This window comes from Eutrigla gurnardus (assembly GCF_963514095.1).
Source record: "Eutrigla gurnardus genome assembly, chromosome: 11".
Taxonomy (NCBI): Eukaryota; Metazoa; Chordata; class Actinopteri; order Perciformes; family Triglidae; genus Eutrigla; species Eutrigla gurnardus.
The window spans coordinates 16,254,110-16,276,222 of record NC_139925.1 but is presented as its reverse complement, the minus strand read 5'-3'; the positions used below and the strand labels follow the sequence as shown (position 1 = coordinate 16,276,222).

At 41.7% G+C, this 22,113-nt stretch overlaps 1 protein-coding gene across 1 annotated transcript; it reads right to left on the bottom strand.

Moving 5' to 3' along the window:
- Nucleotides 1–286: 286 nt before the first annotated feature.
- LOC311021289 (polycomb group RING finger protein 5-B-like) lies at nt 287–21,997 on the bottom strand. The gene is made up of 9 exons (XM_084021747.1): nt 21,760–21,997; nt 18,761–19,568; nt 18,305–18,401; nt 17,923–17,978; nt 14,558–14,617; nt 13,902–14,083; nt 13,603–13,701; nt 11,928–12,017; nt 287–692 (listed from the first exon to the last, which is right to left on the bottom strand). The coding sequence occupies exons 2-9, from the start codon at nt 18,873–18,875 to the stop codon at nt 645–647; spliced, it is 747 nt and encodes a 248-aa protein (XP_083877873.1). The 5' UTR covers nt 18,876–19,568; nt 21,760–21,997; the 3' UTR covers nt 287–644.
- Nucleotides 21,998–22,113: the final 116 nt, after the last annotated feature.

The following is a 22,113-nucleotide window of genomic DNA, read 5'->3' as shown; positions in this document are numbered from 1 at the left end:
TCTTACAATGGTCCCAATACGCCTTCCTAGTCATTAGTACGCTGCAGTTCCAGGTTGGAAATGCAAAACCATGGCATTGAAAGCGTATTTCTCTTATGTGTCCTGTAACTTAGTAAAAAGGCCATATGGAAAGTTTAACAAGTTTAAAAGTGGATTGTCTTCTTTTCTTGACTGAAACAATATGATGTATAAGATTCAGATAAACTGTCCCTGTTTAAGTGTTGCCACATCTTCGGACAATTTGAGTGAATGTGATCAAACTTTAAACAAACATAAAACAGCCATCAACAGTAGAAAATCAACATTTAATCTACAGAGTTAGACAGGCAAAGTGAAGATATGGTCATAGTTCATCTGATCTCAACAGGTTTTTAGGCACAGGGACACACATTTAAAAATATCATATATTACAGCATATATTATTCTATGTAGCATAAAACCTCTTTACCATGACAACGTATGCACTTCATCATTGGCTGTACAAAAATACATTTAAATCTCTCTTTCTTTGCACATTGTGGGCAACTGTATGTTGGTGTTTATGTGTGTTTCTGTTTTTCAATGTAGGTGTTGACTTGTCTGCATAGGCCTGTGTGTGTGTGAATGTGTGTGTGTGTGTGTGGTCCTCTTCTAGCGGCCGTGGTTCAGCCAAAGTCGATTCGTGGTCGGTACTCAAGAACCATGGGATACGTCTGAGGAAGAGACAGAAAAACGAGAAAAGAAGGGAATCAGTCTTTTGGTTTTTCACACTATAAACGTTCACCACACAATGGCTGGAACGCTGAGAGGAAGCATTGACAAATACTGAATAACTAAAGCTAGAACATCCTCTGTGCAGATCAGCATTTATTGAACAGACTTTCGGAAAGTTCTCAAAAGGTGAAAGAACAGTTGCTACATCAACGTGTATTTTCAACCCAATTCCACATAACATGCTGAAACACACACGCACATACATACATAAACATACACACGTTTACACATGTTTTTGTAGATGCAACAAATGAGGTGAATATGTGAATATCAGCTCAATGTCACAAATAATCATATTTAAATAATATAAATATACTGGCCCATCTTTAATTAAATAAATTAAATAAAGCACCACCTTGGTTTATGTGAAATTGTCAAAATCAACTTATGACTTCTTGACTTATGGCCAAAAATGTGTTTTGCGAGGTCAACGTGTTCTTGATCATATTCTAATCAGGTCATCCACGAGTCCAAGCGGATGTTTGTGCCAAATTTGCAGAAATACCCTCCAGAACTTCCTGAAATATTGGATTCACTAGAACGAGACTGACGAAAGAACAATGCTGAAAATATAAACCATCTGGCCACGGTTATCCCTGTAATATATAATTCGATATAATGTCCACTTCCATATCATTAAATACTATAATAACCCTCTAAATAGTAGAAATCCTCTCCTTATTAAATTGAACCAGATGGGTGCTACATAGAACCATCTGAGAAGCCGCCAGGTGATTGGATAAACAATATGCCAATCAAGATCTTGCCAAAACGAGTCGGGAGGAGATCGTACACATCTTTTCATTGAGAAAAGCTTTCTGTGTCGTTCTTTGCTCTGCTTCAATTAAGAAATACTCTGACATAACTGATGCTATTGTTGCATCTACGCTAACCTCTCTGTGTCGTCTTGCACGGACATAAGCCACGCCCATAGCTGCCAGTAGCACCTCACAGGATATATGACATATCTGTGCGGTATGTCATATATCTCGTGACCTCGCACGAATCCAGCCACCACGCAAGGTAACATTAAATTACCCTGTAAATAAAACAGCCAGCAGAAGCAGTTGAGAGCAATAAAACCGTAGAAAATGAGATGAATACTGTATCTTTTTCCCTCTCGCTCCTTTTCTCAAAGTCGTTCAGGCCAAAAGGTTTTCAAATGTGTTTAGAAAATGGAGCCGATCATTTATTAAATATTATATTATTTTTTTAAGGCTGTGAAAGTGCCTGTGCAGGATGAATCTCCAGTAGTTGGATTTGCAGCCACATGAAGGCAGACTGACAGAGACAGACTGGGTGACGGCAGGTTTTCTGAATTCAGAGTTTAAGAATGTGAAGCCATTGCTATTAAACTGCCCAGGATCCACCTGGCTCTGTTCTGCAGGGACAGAAGCCAAGTGTCTGATGCAGAAGAGCCATATGAGAAAACGAGTAATAAAGGCCTGGCTGCTGCTCGCTTTACTGAAGCTCAATTGAAAGGTTTATCATTCAATATCTGTGAAATACAGGAGACTGGGTGTGTGAAACAAGCCTCTCCTCCTATTAAGTTTGTTAGAGCATCAAATGTGAATCCAGAAGCAAACCTGCTTAACACAATGTATTTAGGTTTAGCTTTCAAAATGCATCCATCCATCCACCCATCCATCCATCGTCTACCGCTTATCCTGTATTCAGGGTCACGGGGGGGCTGGAGCCGATCCCAGCTGACATTGGGCGAAGGCAGGGTACACCCTGGACAGGTCGCCAGTCCATCACAGCCGACATGTAGAGACAGACAACCATTCACACTCGCATTCACACCTACGGGCAATTTAGAGTCATTAATGAACCTATCCCCATGCATGTCTTTGGACTGTGGGAGGAAGCCGGAGAACCCGGAGAGAACTCACGCTTACACAGGGAGAACATGCAAACTCCACACAGAAGGAACCCGGACCCGACCGGGGAATCGAACCCGGGACCCTCTTGCTGGGAGGCGACAGTGCTACCCACTACGCCACAGCTTTCAAAATGCAGATTTGTGTATTTTTGGTGCGTCGTGTATGTGTATGCTTGATGATTTTTTTAAAATCCCACATATTGGTGCTTTCTTAGCAATTGATTGCCATATTTCTTAATTGATTTGGAGTCTGGTGTTCTGCTCAGTGACAGCTGGTTCTGTGAATGGGGGGGAATGACAGACTCAGGAAAACATTAAAAGTTGGGAGTTGGATGAGATCAATGCAGCTGTACAGGTTATTAGGTTGTTGTTCAACCTACAGCAATAAAACACTTTAATTGACACATATTTTCGTCATGACAACTACTAACTTTTCATAGCAACTGCTAACACAGCTCTCTCAGATAAGCCTCTCGCTATAGCCACCCGAACAGAGAGGCGACGCGGACACGATGACAGACTTGAATAAAAATAAGTCTAATTATCACAACAAAAATGTGACCAGCTATTAAAACCAAACTCTAGCCACATATGGCCATGTTTAAACAGATACATGTGTAAATAACAGGAGGGAAACCCTATCTCCAAGAAATTACATTTTATTTATTAACTAATTTGCAACAACAAATACATGTAATGGAGAACACTCATGTTAACATCGTGAGGAAACCTGGTTCATTTAAAAATTTAGCAAGTTGAAAAATGTTCACTGATATGTATCACTGACAACTCATTTTATTACTATTGTTACATTTTTAGTAATAATGAAAAAATATTTAAATTGTTATAAAGATTGGATTTCCAAGATCCCTTGTCACTCATTGGCTGTGAGTGAGGTGTGTCAGATGATCCTCTGCGGCTCCTCAAAACTGGAACTATTTTTAACATTTTACCACTGCAAATACACAAGGCCACGTCACATCACTGCCTTCCCACAATGCAATACATTTAGTAGACACAAACATGTCAACAAGTAGCAATCTCTGCAACTTTAATCATGTTTGCCACGTGAAAGCACGTATTGCACAATGATGTCACTATCTATCATGCAGCATCATAGTGTTTTTCAACAGTTAACCGTCTCTTCATATACAGTAGATGCCTCGGCTCAGAAGTCAGCACCTTTACTTGAAAATTTACTTTTTTGCGCAGTGTCCAAGCTCTTTGTCAATTATTATTTTTTTTATATATATTTAAATATATTTTTTAACACGCGTAAGTTCGAGAACCTGTAGGCCAGTTCGGTAACCCTATCCATCATTGTGGATAAATAATAGAAATGTCAATGAGGACTACTTGTACTATCTTGCCACCTTTGGCAAAGTCAAAAGATGCGAGCTGCTCTTTTCATAAAATATTAAAAAAGAAAGAAAGTGGAGTGTCTGTTAGAGCAGCTGCAAAGTGGAGACGGTGTCTCCTGTTTTTGGAGCCCGTCTCCTATTTCTGGCAGCTCGCGGCTGCTGGTGCAGCAGAGTACAGCTGCTGTCATCTCCTCTGGCTTTCTGCATTTTGCTGCATCATGCCTCAGAAAAGAAAAAAAACACTGAATACAACCTAACTGTGCCTCTGCATCTCGGACGAAATTATGCTGCTCTACCCATACGCTGTTCTGCTGTCAGCTGCTTTTCAGCAGTTTTGTTCTGGTGTCAAGTGACAAACGTAGAATCGTCCAACCTGCAGCAACGGCAAACCTCCAGGAATATGAAAAAGATACAAAAATGAATTAGCTGTCAAATGCCGTTTAGTGTTTTTCATAGTGCATATCTCACAGGAATATGTGGTTATTATACTTAGTGCCAATATATTCTACTTTAACGTGTACCCTCTGGTCTTGTTCTAAAGCTCATGAAATGCCCAAAATGTACAAGGTTCCTCCTCTGGGGATCCTGAATATTCAACAATGTGGAATCTGGAAACAGGTGAAGTGGCTGATGGAAAGCTCGGGGTTAGAGACCGATAGATAGTAGACTAGTAGATTTCTGATGACAAAGCCTGAACCTAGTAACACGTCAAACATCATTTAACATGAATACTGGGTGACTGCTCAACCCACTTCTTTGCACATTTTACCGTATATTGATAACCATCTTCTCTGTTGACAATGAGTAAAGACAGAGCAGTGGCGAAATAAAGTGATTAAATAAAATATTTGATATAATCTAAAACTAATATGTGAATCAGAGTGACTTTGCTTCAATAAAATGATGGCCATGAGTGTTTCTCTTTATATTTTTGAGAAAATGAATGCCATAACTGATTTACTGGCATATCATTATACACTCCTATACATTAAGAAGAATACAGAACTAATACAGCAGGTCTGTTGTCTCATTTCATTCTCAGGAAATTAGACGTTGTTTTCCTGCAATAAAATGCACCTGGGCTTTTCTCTGTGACCCGAGGGAAAGGAGCTTTATCTTTCTAAGAGCTTCTGAAAGTTGCTTTTACTATTTTTGAATATATATATATATATATATATACACACACACACACTTTATATATATATATATATATATATATATATATATATATATATATATGGATTTTCTTCGTTCCTATGGACATCTTCCTGATAAAAACTGTGCCATGGCAATGTTTTTCCCCTCAAGATGTTTTGTTGACATTTATCCTGGAAAAATAAAACAATATTAAACCTAACATCTCAAGAGGATGCTGTTTCTGAGGTGGTGAAGAGGTTCGGCGCACTTGCTTGAAGGTGTTTAGGCAGACGTTCTAGGTTCCATTCGTAAGTTTTGAGCACTTGCTTGAAGGTGTTTAGGCAGAAGTTCTAGGTTCCATTCGTAAGTTTTGAAACTTTCCTGCTTCTGAACAAACAGTGGCAACCCCTGAAATGGATTTGTGCTAATGAGGTGAATCCACTGCAACTCCACTGCAGGAGGGAAGTAAGGACTCAGTCACAGCTGCAATGAGTGACTTTGTCTGATCTCAGAAATACAGTTTGTGGTTAAAAACAATTTCAGTAGGGGTGGAAGTATCTACACAGAGGAAGTATGGGAAAGTTCTGTTAATCCAACATGACCATCTGACATTTAGACTGTGAGAATGTTGTTTATACTCCTTATCTGGACAACAGTCAGGTTCAGGTCAGCGGTATCAGTCTTCTTCATCACCACCTGCTTCTCCCTATCTGCTACTGTTAAGACTGGCTGTGTGGAAAATCACTCACTATAGTCTACTCTATAGTAAGGTGCCATGACAAAAGAAATCTGTATTTTATTACGGATGGTCCACCAGTTGATCTGGTGCTTTTTAATTACCCGACAACCGTGATGTAATAACGGCACAGAGAAACGGCGGGATGATTAAAAGAATGCAAAATACCGGCCTGCGAGAATAATATGTTTGGAGCTTTTACTGTGAAAGGTAAGAAAGTCGTGGATCTGGTCTGTGCTGACTTTGTCAAGGTGTAAAAAGGAGTCTTGATTGGGACTACGAAGCCTCTGTGTTGTAGTTTAATAAATGTAGGCTAAACTCAACTCTGTCCACATAATGTGGAGTCACTGCCTTTATTTGCGGAGCTAAAGTTCAGAAAAATGTACCTTGCTTCATCGCATAATATTTAGGGGTGGGAAAAAAAATCGATATTGCAATATATTGTTGTGCTCTCTGTCGCAATAAATAAATCGATACACTGATGGCAAATATCGATATTTTGGGTCTACGGGTTTTTTTAGATTCCCGTCGGTGCGTCTAAGAGTTTACAGTTCTCCGGAGCGGATCCGCGGGGGCTGCCCGGGGGTCGGTCTGAGCTCCAAGCGGGTTTCACACAGCCTTGAGGGCATGAGTGCCGACTTTTCGGCCGGGTTTGATTGCCTATTTACGGGCAGGATTCCGAGCGGCGCGCAAGAGTTTACGGTTCTCCGGACGGAGCAGAACTGCGGGTTCGCGGTGCGTAATTGTAAGCGTGGCCGTGTGCTGGCCGGTGCTGTTGTGAGCTTCAAGCGCTTTTCACACAGCATTGAGGGCATGCGGACCCACTTTTCGGCCAGGCTCGATTGCCTATTTACGGGCAGGATTCCGGGCGGCGCGTGTTTACCGTCCGCCGGAGGGTCCGCATGTGTGGATCCGCGACGCCGTGTGCTGCCCGGTGTTGCTGTGAGCTCCAAGCGGTTTGAGGCCCGACTTCCCAGGTACTGGATGGGTCATGGGTGAACATAACTCTGCACATAATTGGTTGCATACTGAAATGTGCCCAATATTTCATTTAATTCTGATGTTATTCTTATCTTGTTTAGCTATTGTTAAACTAAAACGGGCCCAAGTTTACATAAAACAAGTTGCTACTGACTTTTCAGTATCAGAAAGCACTGTCCTGGTTTACATAAGACATGTTATTAATGTTCATGCACTTTAATGTGTCCAGCTGGACAGTGTTTATTCATTTGTACATTGTACGAAGTTTTTGAATTTATTTTTTATGCATATTTTTTCTTTTTCAGTCACATATCGTGATATATCGTTGATGAAATTTCTTGCAATATATCGAATATCGCAGATATCGTGTATCATGATATTATCGTTATCGTGGGCCAAATATCGTCACAGTATCGAATCGTGAGTTACCCGTATCGTCCCACCCCTAATAATATTTGTGTTCTGTGTGGAAGAACCCCACAGACAACAGTCAAAAATAATATACTAATGTGCGAATTAATTGCACAAAAAAACATAACAAAACAACACCTCCTGGTGTGTAAAGGCCTTACAAATGGCTATTTTGATCTGAACCACGGATCTGAGCCCTGTGACAAGCACTAGATTCAATTTTTTTTTTTAAATACATATTTGCTGTAATGTACACAGATTTGCTCAGACAAATGATTCAATGGTGGTACTTCATTGTGGTGCTATAGAAATTAGTGAAAGTTATCTAATCTAATATTTTTTTAATGTGTTGACAGTTCATTTCAACAGAAATCAAACTGAGCTTGACTGTTATAATCAACTGCCAGTCCACATTAACAGGCCTCGGTTTGTGTGCTTTTTTTTTTTAAATCATCATGGAGCGCTGCCATCCTGACTGGCCTTTGTGTGTATCGGGGTCGAAGGGAGAAAACACCGTCAGGCTGCAGAGCTGACAGAAGGATGAGACTGATGAACGACTTGTGTCATCTTTCTCTCCCTCTTCTGTCTCCATTCATGACTCTCACGCTTCCAAACTGTCTCTCTCACCCTCTTCGTCACGACTCTCCTTACCTCATCCTTAACCAGGGTTTCTTGCTGTTCATCGTTCTGACTCACCAGGAGGGAAGTAAATAATTCTGACGGACTGGCTTCTGTGTGCTTTTTTGAAAGGATATACTGAAAACTTTGCTCATAACGAAGCTAAATAATTAAAAAATAATAACTTCAACACTGTTTGACTTTAAACAAGACGTCTTCAAGTCAAATTCAGTGTTTTAAAAACATTCAAATTCAGAGCCTTCACCTCAACTGAATGTGATTTTTACATGGCATCTACCATTGTATATGAAACAGTCAAGTAATTAGTACTGTTCCTAGTAATTTAATAACAAGCTCGTCAGTTCAAAGTACACAAGGACTGATCAGATAACATTTCTCTGATCTGTGGTTTAGATGCCAAGCAGCCCTTTTCTGGCGTGTCTCATCAATACAACTCTATTTCACAATAGTCAGTGTTTACATAATGTGTGTCCACAACATTCCATATGGGATTAACGTGTGCGCACACACACACACACACACACACAAACCAGAGATGGGGGTCTCGAGTCTAGTGACTTGACTCGAGTCAGACTTAAGTCACCAGATTGAGGACTTGTGACTTGCATGATCAACAGTGAGAAAAGACTTGGATTTGCTATCCATGACTTGAGACTTGACTTACACTTGCATGAAATGACTCGTCAAATCATTGCTATCTTGGTTAATGGTTGGTTAAAGAAAATATTTTCGGTTGGATGTTTCCTGTTGCATGTGGTCGAACCTGAGAACCAGTAATCTCTCTACTACGTGATGTGCCTGCCCATCTAACAGTATAGCGGCCGGGGTTTGAAAGATGGAAGGTGACGGTGCTACCAGTTCTGCTGCTATCACAGCCAGTGTAGCTGATTAGCAGCTAGCTAACTTCACCATTCTTTTTAATCTAACGTTAGCTAGCAGCTAACATCCCATCTCCATAAGTCAAAAGTGACAAGAGCTTACTGTTTGCATCACATCAAGTTTTAATCATGTTGACTTAGTTTCACATTGATCCAGCTTATCAAATAACAGACAATTTAACTGAAATACGGTAGCCTATCTGAAATTGTCAGATTGATTCACTTAGCAGATCAGGTCTACAGGGCTCTTAAGTTTTTAACTTAGTTCAGAGTGAGATTTTGGCTGAAGGTACGTGTCCACAGGCAGCGTTATTTCCACGCTTCCCATTCATTGCCTATGTAGGAAGTAGGGATGCAAATTATCGAGTAATTCATTAATCGATAGTTGTTTCATCTTATCGATCGATGATCGATTAATTGATAAGCGGCAATTCTTCTGAGAAGCTGAATTTCCCTCTGAATAGGTTCTATCTACTGTATATGTAACATAAAATGCTATCTTCCTTATGATATAAAGAAAAATGCAAATCATATTTTGAATAATTTCATTTTAATGCATCAATTTGGTGAATTTTGAGAACCAAAATATGACATATCGTTTCCTGACCAATTTCTTACAAACTGCTGGTTCTGATCCAAATGTTGACATACTAAATGGGGTTGAGGAGTTTAAGCATTCAAGAAAAGGTGAAAACAAAAATGACTAAAACACAGTGCTGAGCCTTTAGACTATTAGTTTATCATGACTATTATTATTAATAATATAAGTGGGTGACTATTCCTCAGCCTTCCTTGGTGTTTTAAAATTGTAAATGGTAAATGGCCTCATTTATATAGCGCTTTTGTCCAAAGCGCTTTACAGCAATAACTGACATTCACCCATTCATACACACATTCACACACCGACGGCGGAGTCAACCACGCAGGGCGACAGCCAGCTCGGCAGGAGCAATTAGGGTGAGGTGTCTTGCTCAGGGACACCAGGCACTCAGCTAGGAGGAGCCGGGGATCGAACCGGCAATCTTGCGGCAACAGCCAACCCTCTCTACCTCCTGAAGCCTCGTTCACATACGTCGCCACTCGCCCATCTCTGAGTGACAACTGTCAATGAATGTGAATGTGTTCTAGCGGACTGTGGACAGGCGATGCGATGTGGGCGGGACGGAGAGAAAATAACTTTAACTTTCTGCGATGCGAGTGAAGCGAGTACCAAGCGAGTACCAATCGGAATGTAGAATAGAGATGATTGACAGTTGACGTTAACAGAGAGTTGCCGCTTGAACTAGCCGTCGGCGGCAGTGAATTTTTTTGCCAGCAAGTAGAATTCAGCGAGAAAGCGAGTAGCGACGTATGTGAACGGGGCTATACGCGCCGTCAAACTCGCCAGCTGAGGGGGGGTTAGCGTGGGGGACGCCTTGCCATGGCGACGGGGGAAAACAGAACGTTGATGAGCCAAACCAGCCGTGAGGATTTCCCCTTATAATAAGCGCTGCTGCCGTCCTGTGTAGGCCTATCATTAGAGCCGCTAGTTAAGTCCATTTGCCTTGATGAAATAATTTTGGGCGAACATCGAGACTATGGCGGCCTAAATTAGACTACGGCGGTGCGCCATAGTCTCGTCAATGTGTGGGAAACACCACTTCTCGTTTGTCTTGTTGTCGTCAGAGCCCTGCTCGCTTGTGTTCGCGCATGTGCGTCAAGTACGTCTGGCGTCAAGCGCGCCCTCACGTGGACTGGCGGGGAATTACGGGTTCAAAACGCAATTAATTGCAATTGATTTATTTTAATCGAGTAATTTCTTATTGACAATTAATCGATAATCGATTAATTGTTTGCATCCCTAGTAGGAAGCCGTGCAATGCCTTTGCATCGCGGTGAGTTTCGAGAGACAGGGCGCCGCCTCCCGCAAGCTCTCGAAAGCCTCACTCTCTCTCTCTCTCTCTCTCTCTCTCTCTCTCTCTCTCTCTCTCTCTCTCTCTCTCTCTCTCTCTCTCTCTCGCACACACACACACACATTCTTCATCTTTTGCTCTCTCACACACATACGCACATGCTTACACTAAGACACCAAGTTACGTTTAAAGTTTTCTCTCACATGAAAGAGTGACGCCTCTTTGAGAGTAGTGGATATAGAAGTCTTATTTGTTTGTCTTTTGGAACATATTGAAAAATGTGTTGTAAATAAAAGGAAGTGGTTTGTTGCCCTTCCCAAGATAAACTACTGTGTTGAGTACTCTGTCTGGTAATTATTGTTTGGTTCACCTGGCCCTGTAGTCGTTCCTAGTAATTCTGATCCTGCTGGTCTTAGTGAGTATTTATAATTATTCTTTAGCCTTATATCCCTTCCTCTATTTGTTAGCCCTTTTGTGCAAAGGAGGGCTACATAAAACTTAGGCTGCAGTCTCTTAAAGATGTAGTCTTTTAAGATGGTTGTCTTCCAGCTTATTATATTTCTGACTTGACTTGTGACTTGCTTGACCTAAGCTATGACTTGACTTGACTTGACTCGACTCTCACAAAAATGACTTGGGACTTGCTTGAGACTTGAAGGTTAAGACTTGCATATGTGTGACTTACTCCCATCTCTGACACACACACACTCACACACATACACACACCCTGACCCTAAAGCCTAAAGACAGGAAATATTTTTGCTCCCGCTAATATGTCTGTGTGTGAGTGGTGTGTTACCATCACCGAAGCTTCATTGACTCTCACTACTATGACATATGTGTTCATATCCAGTCAATATTAAACTTTCGGAAACACGAAAAGTATGTAACCAGTACTACGTTATTCATACATGCATTCACACACAAACATGCAATTTCACACACAGCAGTTATACTACTACTTTCATTCTTACTCTAACCGTAACCATACTGTTACTTACTCATTCAAAACCTGAACTTACAGCAAAGTCTGAACCATAATGTCAAAGTGAATCTTGTGGTGGGGACCTTTGAGAGGTGCCTCCCCAGAATGTAAATTAATGCAAAACAAACAAACACACACACACACACACACACACACACACACACACAGACACACACACACAAATAAATGCTTTGCTGCAACCATGTATCTGCACGTGCACATGCAAACACACACACACACACACAAACAGGAAGTGAGGGTGACACCCTTACATTCTCTCCATGTAGCCTCCATCGGGTCATGTAGATGAACTCCAGAGTGTGGTCTCTTCCCATGATCTCTCCGTTACACAGCACATCCAGCTGGACACAATATAGGATCAGAAATGAAAGTTAAATTTAGGGGAAAAAATTAAAGAAACTATTTCATTTATTGCAATGATCAACATGACAATGCAGTGCCGAAACCACAAAGGAGGATAAGACACTGACATTTACAAGGGAGATGAGAACAAACAGGATCTCTGTCTTAATGCTAGTACATGAAAGCAGAAGGAAGCTTGCTGTGGTAATGAGTGGGATGCTGCACTGGATGTGGGAGCGTCTGATAGACTTTGAGTTTCAGTATTAGCTTAGTCTTTAGCAAATGTGAAAGCCATCCGTTTTTAATCCAGGCTGACTGATGATAACGGGAATGGAATATTAATGAGCATCTGGCTTCATAAACATTGAGAGGTTTGAGAGTCACGGTTAACTTGGTCATTTGTGTTCACTTGTGAGGCCGTCACTCATTGGCTTTTTCCTGCATTCTATGAAGAGTTATTATAAGTGAGGTACATGTTTGATTCTCCAGAGGTTTCGTTTATTAGCTTAGAGCTGAAATTCGTTAGTTATTTCTTAAATTGTATTTTTATGTTATGTTTGACATATTTACTTAAAGTGAAAAAAGTTGCATATATATAAATAATAATATACTATACTATATACTATATATATATATACACACACACACACAATTACAGAAGTGGGAACTGTAAACAACGCCACTTCACACATGAAACGCAAACCTTCAACCATCCCCACTCAGGAAAAAGGTTTGACATCAAGGGCATTATATCTTGTAAAACGCATATATTAGAACAAGAAGAGCCCTAAAAACTAGGATCAGTGAACACAGGAGTGCCATTCATAATCATGATGCAGCAAGTCCACAAGCTCTCCTTTTTACTGCAACCCAACACACACATCCACCTTGAGAAACATTGGCATCGGGGCTGTTGCATGTCCTCCTAGAGGTGGTGATGGACTCTCTGCTCCTTGATGAGAAAACCATTTTGGATATAGACACTGTGTACCTCTCACACCAGGAGGTCTGAATGAGACCATTTCTGTGATGATTTTATGTAAAGGGACTTAGATGGGCTCAATCAGCTCATTACGGTGATTCTGGACTCTGGACTGATGTGATCATTACTGTAATGTGGGTAGATGCAGATCTTTTGCCTGTGGTGAGCCAGCCTGCTCACTATGAGTGGTATTGTGGTCTTTTCAAAACATGAAATTATTTGTAGACTTGGGTGACTCCTCTGTCATTATCCATGGGCTCGGTATTGTAGGTTCCTCTTCATATATGTTTAGAGCCATCCTATTTTAAATATAGAGGTGCCTCTATTTAATTCTAGCCTTACAGATGATATGACAGCTACCAGTTTGATGTTATTCTTATGAGCTGTGTGGCTCTTGCCTTTTTCAGATTTATTTTGCATGTGTATGCATATTATATGTGCGTTTTATACAGCTGGATGTTTTGTGCGGTTTGTGTGGTTCACCAGTTATATGGCGTTTAAAGAAGAGCATTAGCACAAAATGCCATGTGCTAATACATTGAACTTATGGGAGCTACCCTGCGCAGACCTTTAGTTATATTTTAATTGAATCTGTTCCTTACCTCATAAGAGCTGGGCAGCTTTAGTTTAAGACTGAGAAACTTCTTAATTGTTCCCACTGTGACTCTACTGGAGCAGCGGATGAACCTCTTCATCAAAACCTAATTGGATGAGAGACAAATTCTATTACACTCTAACTTAATGATAGACGGCACTAAAATATGAATGTACATTTGTCCAGGCTAACACATTTCTGAAAAAAAAACCAAAAGCTGTAAGCTTCCCTGTTTTTCAGGTGTAATGATTAACTCAGTACGTAACTTCATGAAGAGGTTAAACATTGTTATTAAAACACACGCACCGTGACAGTGCTCTCCCCCAACTGCCCTGTGTTGCGTAGGCAGTCCAGACAGATGGCTATCTGAGGGTCACTCCTGTGGTGATCTTCATCGCCCCCATCCTCACCATCATCACCTCCACCACCACCACCATAATCACCTCCCACATCCGGGAGCCCGAGCCTCTGACGCCTCACATTTTCTGCTATTTGAGACAAACATGTTACTGCCTTGCTGAGACACTCGGTTTACAGTTAACAAATATGTTCTATAATATTACCCACTCAAATCTTTCTTTGAATACAAACACGTAGATACAATTTTGACAACATCTATATTAAGATACCAAAATGTCATCATAATGATGTGGTTAAAAGATGATCAATGATAAGATTGAATTATTGCCCTGATCAAAGCTTGAATATTGTGTGGGCTGGGAATTCCCTGCTTCATGATTCACATCAAAATTATTCACATGCTGATGAATCAAAACTTAATCAAAAACTCCCCTAATCTATTGATTTCACTTGTGCCGCTGCTGTAATGAGAGCTATAAACATGGCTGATGTACACGCACAATCTATGAAGTTACTACAAATCGCAGCAGGGTTTCTCCTGGTACTGACAGCCAGTTATGAAAACACAGATCATTATTCTGTCTCAGTGACACACAGCTTACTTTGTCCGTTCTCTCTGGGCTGGTTCTTCTTCCAGAATTCCAGTTCCTGCTGTTCCTCTCCTGGTTCACATGAATAAGAGATAAAAAGAGCAACAGGTGAAAAAGACTATTATTGCTGATTAAAATCCTGTCTTAATAGAAACATATAGAATTGTTTTTAGTATTTGTGTTTGAGTTGCATACAAGCTCATTTGCATACAGTTCTAAAAAAGAGATCCCATTATGAAGAATAACACAGTCTTATCAAATGGCCTACAGTGAGGATGCTGTCCAGACAATAAATAATTTATAGACTGGGGAATACATTGTCTTACATGAGCCGACTTCTCTAATTTGACCATACAAATGCTAAACTCTGTCTAGGTACTCGGAAGCATACGGCTAATAACTTGTCACAACAGCCCCATTTAGAACGATAGTGCAACCTCGACAATCGTTGTTGTTGTTATTTCTGTCTCTTGTGACCAGTCAGTAAGAGTGCAAATCTGTTGTTCGTACTGATGTCTATGAAAACAATTTGTTTTATTCCACACTTTGTATGAAGTATGTTCTCATCTCTTATGAATGAACTAGATTGAAGTATGAATGCCAAATGGTGTAAAAAAAAATTTTGCCACAGGTTAGCTTGATTTTTTATGTAGCGTGCAAAGAAAATCCTCCACATAGATGGTCATGGGTCTGGTAAAGAAAAAACAGACAGTCTGCTCTTCAAAAACCATAAAAGAGAATTCAAATGATGCTCATTTTACACCACTTGGCCAAGCTGTACAAGCCACACTAAAATATATGATGTTTGTTCCATCTTTCGGCTGCCAAAGTGCTCCGTCACCGGAGGTGAAGTTATGGAGTCATAAAATAATATAACCTCATCACAGCTTTAGTTAGACATGTTGACTCTGCTCCTTGGATCGGAAAGGCAAAGCCGTGCCCAGGAGCAAAACACTTCAGTCATATAGGTTTGAACCCAAAACATTTGAGGACAAGGGTCCTGATTAATTACCAGCTTTTATAGTCAGTGTGGACAGAAAATAAGAACATGCATGTGTGGGTATGGGTTACTGTTTGAATGTGAAGCATGATGTTTCCTAGTGTAGTATGTATGTACAGTGTACAGTACAGGTCCTCCCATTTATGGAATTTGCAAATACTTACAATATATGCATATAAAACATGAGCCACAAACACACTCCCACATAAAATACTTATTTATTCTCACTTGGATTTGAAATATTGCTAGTTTTTTTTTTTATAAGATTAGTAAGGTATCAGTGGTTGGGTTAATTTGGCGATGTTGTTAAGGCATTGCTCGTAGTTAGTTGTGGGTGGTTATTAGGGCAATATGTGGTTGCTACGATAGGTAGGGTGGTTGCCAGGGTCTTACTAAATTATTGGTAAGGCATTTTTTGGGGACGGTGTTACCACGTGGTTGCAAAGATGTTCTTGGTGATTGCTAGGGTGTTGCTAGGTGGTTGCTACATGGTATTTATAGACATTATAAAACAGATTGCTCATGTGTGTGTGTCATATGTGTACACAGCACTAGAAACAGTTAAATATCAATGGTGATTTATCATATGGCCCACTAATGAAAGTGCTTGTACTTGCTGCTTTGCCCAGAAATAGGATCTCCGTGTCTTTGGTGACATTCCCGCGCAAATTCAAAATGAGTGACGCTTTTTACGTCAGGTTCCTTCTAGTGTTAAGTGTTTGACCAACGCAGCCAGGTACGTTTCATTACTGCTGACTCACAATGGAGGATCAACAGCCAGAGAAAGAAGACCATTCTACTTCCAGTCCGAAGAAAAAGAAACAAAAAACTAATGGAAGTGAAGAAGGGCAAGTAATCAAGAAGCAAAGTGACCGGCATACGAGGGGAAACGACGGACCTCCTTTCAGTGTGGAGCATTTGAAGGCATCACGCAGATGAGAGACAGTCGGCACCGTTCGGTGAGGGAGATGAGATCCCAGAGGCTCGCCTGCAGTTCCATCTACCGCCAAAGAGGCCGCTAGAACCAACTGATTTCAAATCTTACGGACTGCCACTTTAAAGGGATAGTTCGGAATTTTGGACATAAGACCTATTTTCCAAGTGAGCCGGTGTGTTCGAGACGTCTGGAGACGTTTTCAAGAAATTTTATTCAGTTCTTTTAGTTGCCGAGTTCGCTTATGCTATGGCTAGCGCAAGTCAATCGTTCTAGTTTTAGCATGGCATTAAAAACACTCATACCGGTTCTATAATAGTTTGTTTACCTGCTGTCATTGCTACAGATGCAGAGTAGCCTGCAGTGCTAGTTTCTTCAATCTCACAGAAATGGCCACTTTTGGAGAATATACTGAAACTTTTGAAGACTCTGATTAGGAGTTTTTTTCCACCCAAACCCAACTGTACCAGTACGAGCCTGAATATACAGAGGAAGAATTGCGCAAGAGGGATGCTCAAAGGGCAGAACGTGAACGAGCGTCTGTGGAGACCGAGATAGCCCCCGCTGGAGCTGAGAACCGGACCCGCACAAACGGAGACTGGTGGTGCCAGGAGGGAATACCCCGCAACGCCTCCGAGGGTTTACGGTTCTCCGGACAGAGCAGAGGTTCGGGTTTGCGTGGCCGTGGGCTGGCCGGTGTTTGTGTGAGGTCCAAGGGCTTTTCAGACAGCCTTGGGGGCATAAGTGCCAACAGTTCGGCGGTGTTCAGCTGGGTATTTACTGGCTGGATTGCGAGCGGCGTTTCTTAGAGTTTTGAGTCTGACGGAGAGTCCGCACGTGTGGATTCGCGTGGCCGTGGGTTGCCCGGTATTGGTCCGAGCTCCAAGGGCTTTTCACCCAGCTCTGAGGGCACGAGCCCCGACAATTCGGCGGTGTTCATGTGCCTATTTACCGGCGGGATTCCCCGCAACGCGTCTGAGGGTTTACGGTTCTGCGGACGGAGCAGAGGTCCGGCTTCGCGGTGCGTAATTGTGGCTTTGCGTGGCCGTGGGCTGGCCGGTGTTTGTGTGAGCTCCAAGGGCTTTTCAGACAGCCTTGGGGGCATAAGTGCCGACAAATCGGCGATGTTCAGGTGTGTATTTACCGGCTGGATTCCGAGCAGCGCGTCTTAGAGTTTTGAGTCCGACGGAGCAAAGTAAAATTCCGCTGCTGCTGGGAAACTAGTCCCTCAAAAAATGGATGAAAATATTCACAATGTTGCTTGTGTGCATGCTGAAGGCCATTTGTGCATAGAATTAAATTATTTTCATGACTTGTAATGAATTATGTCATCCTAGTGCTGCCGTTTACTAAATGATTTTTCCTAACGCCCATGAACAGTCACATAATTAAACATGGACTGCAAACTGGGCACTGATCGATGAAACCATCCGACAAACTCACTTTCTCTGAGTCCAGGCACCAACTTGAAAATGATCTCTTCCAAGGTGTTGTCCAACCTGAAAACATGGAAACAGAAGAGTGTGAGAGGGAGGTAATTTAAATTGAGGGGGAGGTTAGAATGGGGGGGGGGGGAGCAGTAGTGGAGGAAGAGGAGGGGGGGTCAGGTGGGTGGGAAGCAAAAAAAAGGTAGTGACAGTTGAAACACGAAATATGGTAAAAGACAAGAAAGATGACAAATCAGAATGAAGCAGTTCCATATTATACCTTTTTAAATATGAAGGTTAAAGAAAGCTATGGGTGACAAACTACCATTGAAAAGGAAGAAAGAAGCTCAATCAAACAAAAGACAGGGTGAAATAAGAGAAGAAAAAATACATCTTACCTGAGCATCTCCAGTGGGTTGGTCTCGTGGACCTGAATGCCACATTTCGGACAGTCATTGCTCTCCTCAAAGTGCTGCACAATACAGCTCTTACAAACTGCAGAAGGAATAATAACAGATTTCACTGGGGATGAATTCACATCTCCATAAAAGTTTGACAATTTTGTTTCTGGATTCCAAAGGAATAACCTAATGAAAGCTGCCTTGAGCAGTTGAGAACCCCATGCTAGTTAGCTTTCTAGCTCGCTCATTAGCAGGTTAGCTAACTTCACAAACATGTTGACTCACACCCTAGGTTAGCTTGCTGGGTGACAAGCTAATGATGTGTTCACACAATGCATTCTGGGACAATTCTAAGCATGATTTCACACTATCCTGAAGAACCTCTGCCATTCATTTTCACTGATTAAAATGTGTAAGAAATGTGCGTGCGTGCGTGTCTGTTGTTCCACTTACAGGTGTGCAGGCACTCGGTGACTGTGGTTGGTTTAATCAGGTAACCTCGACAAAGGTAGCAGGTGATGAAATGGTTAAAGTCTCTCACCAAGTGCTTCCTTCCTGTAGCCGCCATGTTTAGTGTCTTTTTGAGCAATGCAACAGAAAGACACTAGGACGAGGAGTTAAAGTTTAAAGCAGAAGCGAAAAGCCACCTTCTGGCTTTAGAAAGTCAGTAGTCCATTCACAACAATACGGAATGGATAAGGTTTCAGTTACAGGCTATATCAGGTGTAAAGGGTTGGAATCTTCACTAACAAGGGCTAACGCTTGTCCAGGCTCGTGCATACAAATGTTCACTTTCCACAATATATGAGCGATAAGACAGCCTACTGTGTAAAATCCTGCTCCATCCTTGACCCAATATCTATTTTGTCATTCTGTAGGAAAATCGCCCACTCGAATCTTATTCCATCTTCACTGAACCATGTCAGTCCCATTAAGCTAAAACAAAAAAGAAAAATACACCAGGGGGTCGTCCGGTCTGTGCAATCCTGTTTCAGAAAAACACTTTTGTTAAATTCCCAGAATTCCTGCAGGGTAAGATGTATCGCTTCCAACCCCGTCTCAGCCAACGTGCCATTTTTAATCCATGAGGGGTCAAAGGTCAGATGACAACAGTGAGGCCAAAGACTTCTGCATAGTCGGCCTCATCCCAGTCTGGTCAATCATCGTTACAGTGCTGCGGCTGTCGACGTCTTCATTCTTCTCGTGGCACATATAGACATGGGATTGCCTGATGATGAATTCAACCTCAAACGCAGTTTACCTAAAAACGATAAAACACAAACATGAGGGATAGAAACAACATTTATAAAACAGGATTGGGCAAGATATAATCGCTGAAAATATTCATACACACATTTGCACAATTTAAGACACAATAAAAGAAACATTTAAAATGGACATTTTGAAATGTCTATAGAGTCACTTATATGTGAATAACACAGATGAGAAAGAGAATCTGAATTATTTTTGGTTTCAAATATATTACTATATAATATTAAGCTCCACAGAGGTTGCTGCAATTCCAGTCAGAGGTGTCACATTTACTGTTCAAAGCTTTCTATTTAAATGGTATGTTGAGCTGCTGTTACAGTAAATTAAGTCAGCAAATGTTTCTTGAATGTGGGATTAGTCACTGTTGTCAGATCTGATTCATTTTCCTCCCAAACACACAGAGGCCTATCCATTACCCGATAAAAGCTTCCCATCAAATACTAATATTATGCAGATAAATATAATAGCAGTTACAGATTGAAATATTTGGCAGGCAGGTTGTATTTATTGACATCCTCCAACACTTCAAATGAGTTCAACACCTTTTACTGTGATGTCTTCTATGAATGTTATCAAAAAACAATTAATTTTGGTGGGTTTACCTGCCTCCATTATATAATAGGACCATATTTACTTCTTTATAAATGGCAGGGGGATGCAACAAAATATGATTGAGTTTTAGCCAATGAAGCAGGAACTCACCACCATGTGTCACAAACAAACTATATGTTTTTGTATGAATATTGTAGAATTGTTTGTGATATTGCAGCTGCTACTGAACATTGTATAGAGGGAAATAGCAGATTAAAATATCATGTAACGTTATGGTTAAATCAAACTCAACAATTGAAACCAATATTAGTCATAACCAAAATATCTGTCAATGTGTGCTGTATGACTTTTAGATATTTGCCCACCATAAAGAAACCGAGCAATAAAGACATTAAATGTTATGATATGTTACTGTTGTATTTCATACAAATATACAGTATTCCTCAATAATAGAGCTTTACTTTAAGTCTGACTGTAAATACAAAAGGTGAAAGACAATTGTGAGACCACTATTTTTTTTTTAATGTGAAGAAATATATTTTAAAGTTCCTGGAACCCAAAAATAAACTACCTAACCTTAACTTGACTCATGGTAAAAAAAATATGTCCAAACAGGCAAACATGGAGGGACGAATGAATGAATGGGACCGAAAACATAAACTGATTGTAAGGTAGCAAGCTGCCTTGTAGCGAGGGGTATTGTCTTGAGTTGTATCCACCTGCTCTATACCACAAACTTACCACAAAAATAAATTACTTTTAATTCGGTGTATGCTCTATTCTCATGTGCAACTTCATTTTAAAATGACGTCACACACTGCATGTTTGCTATGCTGCGTAGACCAACGTCAGGTGTGTAAACAGTGTTGAACACATGCAGAGCTGCTTCGGGCAGCTTACTCACTGCAGACACAAACTACACACAGTGGAAATATTGTGTTCACTTCCAACTCCTGCTTCTTTCAGCGTGGGTCGCTTTTTGCCGGAAACATCTCAAGTGCGCAGCTCTGAAATCCCCCTCGGTGTCCGTCAATGAAACACTCGCGCGCGCACATGCGTGCTATTTATTCGCACAGAGCGGATCTGCTTATCTCATCGTGAAGGCGCGTCACGGTCTACGTCACCTGTGTCAAAACAACATCGATGGACGACGCACGCACATTTACAGTGGCACAAACCGACATATAAATAGCCTGTATGTTCAAACGCCCGTGTGTGCATATAGGCGCGCGAGCGTACGCGCGTGTCGCAGCTCTCTAGCCATACATCCACACACACGTAGACACGCACGCGGCACGTATCGACGGTAAAAGTTGCAGAGCTTCATGTCACGGCCTTTTAACGACGCCGACGGGAAGCGCGCCGCACGAGGGTTATTCGCCGTTTGCGTGAACATACCGTAATCCCGCATGTGAGTGTGCACGGTGACGCACTTTGCGTTTCGGGAGAGAGCGAGAGAGGGGGAGGGAGGGGTAGAGAGAGAGAGAGAGAGCGAGAGAGAGAGAGAGAGAGAGAGAGAGGAGGTCCAGCCAGCAGCGTCAAAGTTTGGCTTTAACGTATCGCGAGCGATGTCGGCTGATGAATTCGTCATTCGCAGAAATAACGAGAAATAATAACACATTCCTCACCTCCGCCAACACTTTGCCTCAGCCCCCGGAGTTACGGATGGCGCGGCTGGCCAGGAATGTCCACCATGACACTGGCCGGTCCTCCCGTTCACTCTGGTTCGTGTACTGGGTGAGGAGACAACACGGAACTGGTCGGCTCAGATCTGCTCCAGTCCGCCCAGCAGCCAGGCAGGCAGACAGGCAGGCAAGCAGCAGAGAGCAGCGGTGGGCGGGGAGCCACCAGCCAGGCAGGCAGGGCTCGGAAACTGAAAGCGGTTGTGTAACTGAGTGACTATTGGCCTACAACACACACACACACACACTGATACACACACACTGATACACACACAGCACGCCGTGTAGTGATGAACAGGC

What these genes read in the sequence shown, in the direction of transcription:
- LOC311021289 (XM_084021747.1), bottom strand. Translation starts at nt 18,875, where the DNA reads ATGGCGGCTACAGGAAGGAAGCACTTGGTGAGAGACTTTAACCATTTC. An exon ending in GCCCAGAGAGAACGGACAAA is followed by an intron (nt 14,084 to 14,557) that starts GTAAGCTGTGTG and finishes TGTCTCAAATAG; the next exon opens with CAGAAAATGTGAGGCGTCAG. An exon ending in AGCTGCCCAGCTCTTATGAG is followed by an intron (nt 12,018 to 13,602) that starts GTAAGGAACAGA and finishes TATTGTGTCCAG; the next exon opens with CTGGATGTGCTGTGTAACGG.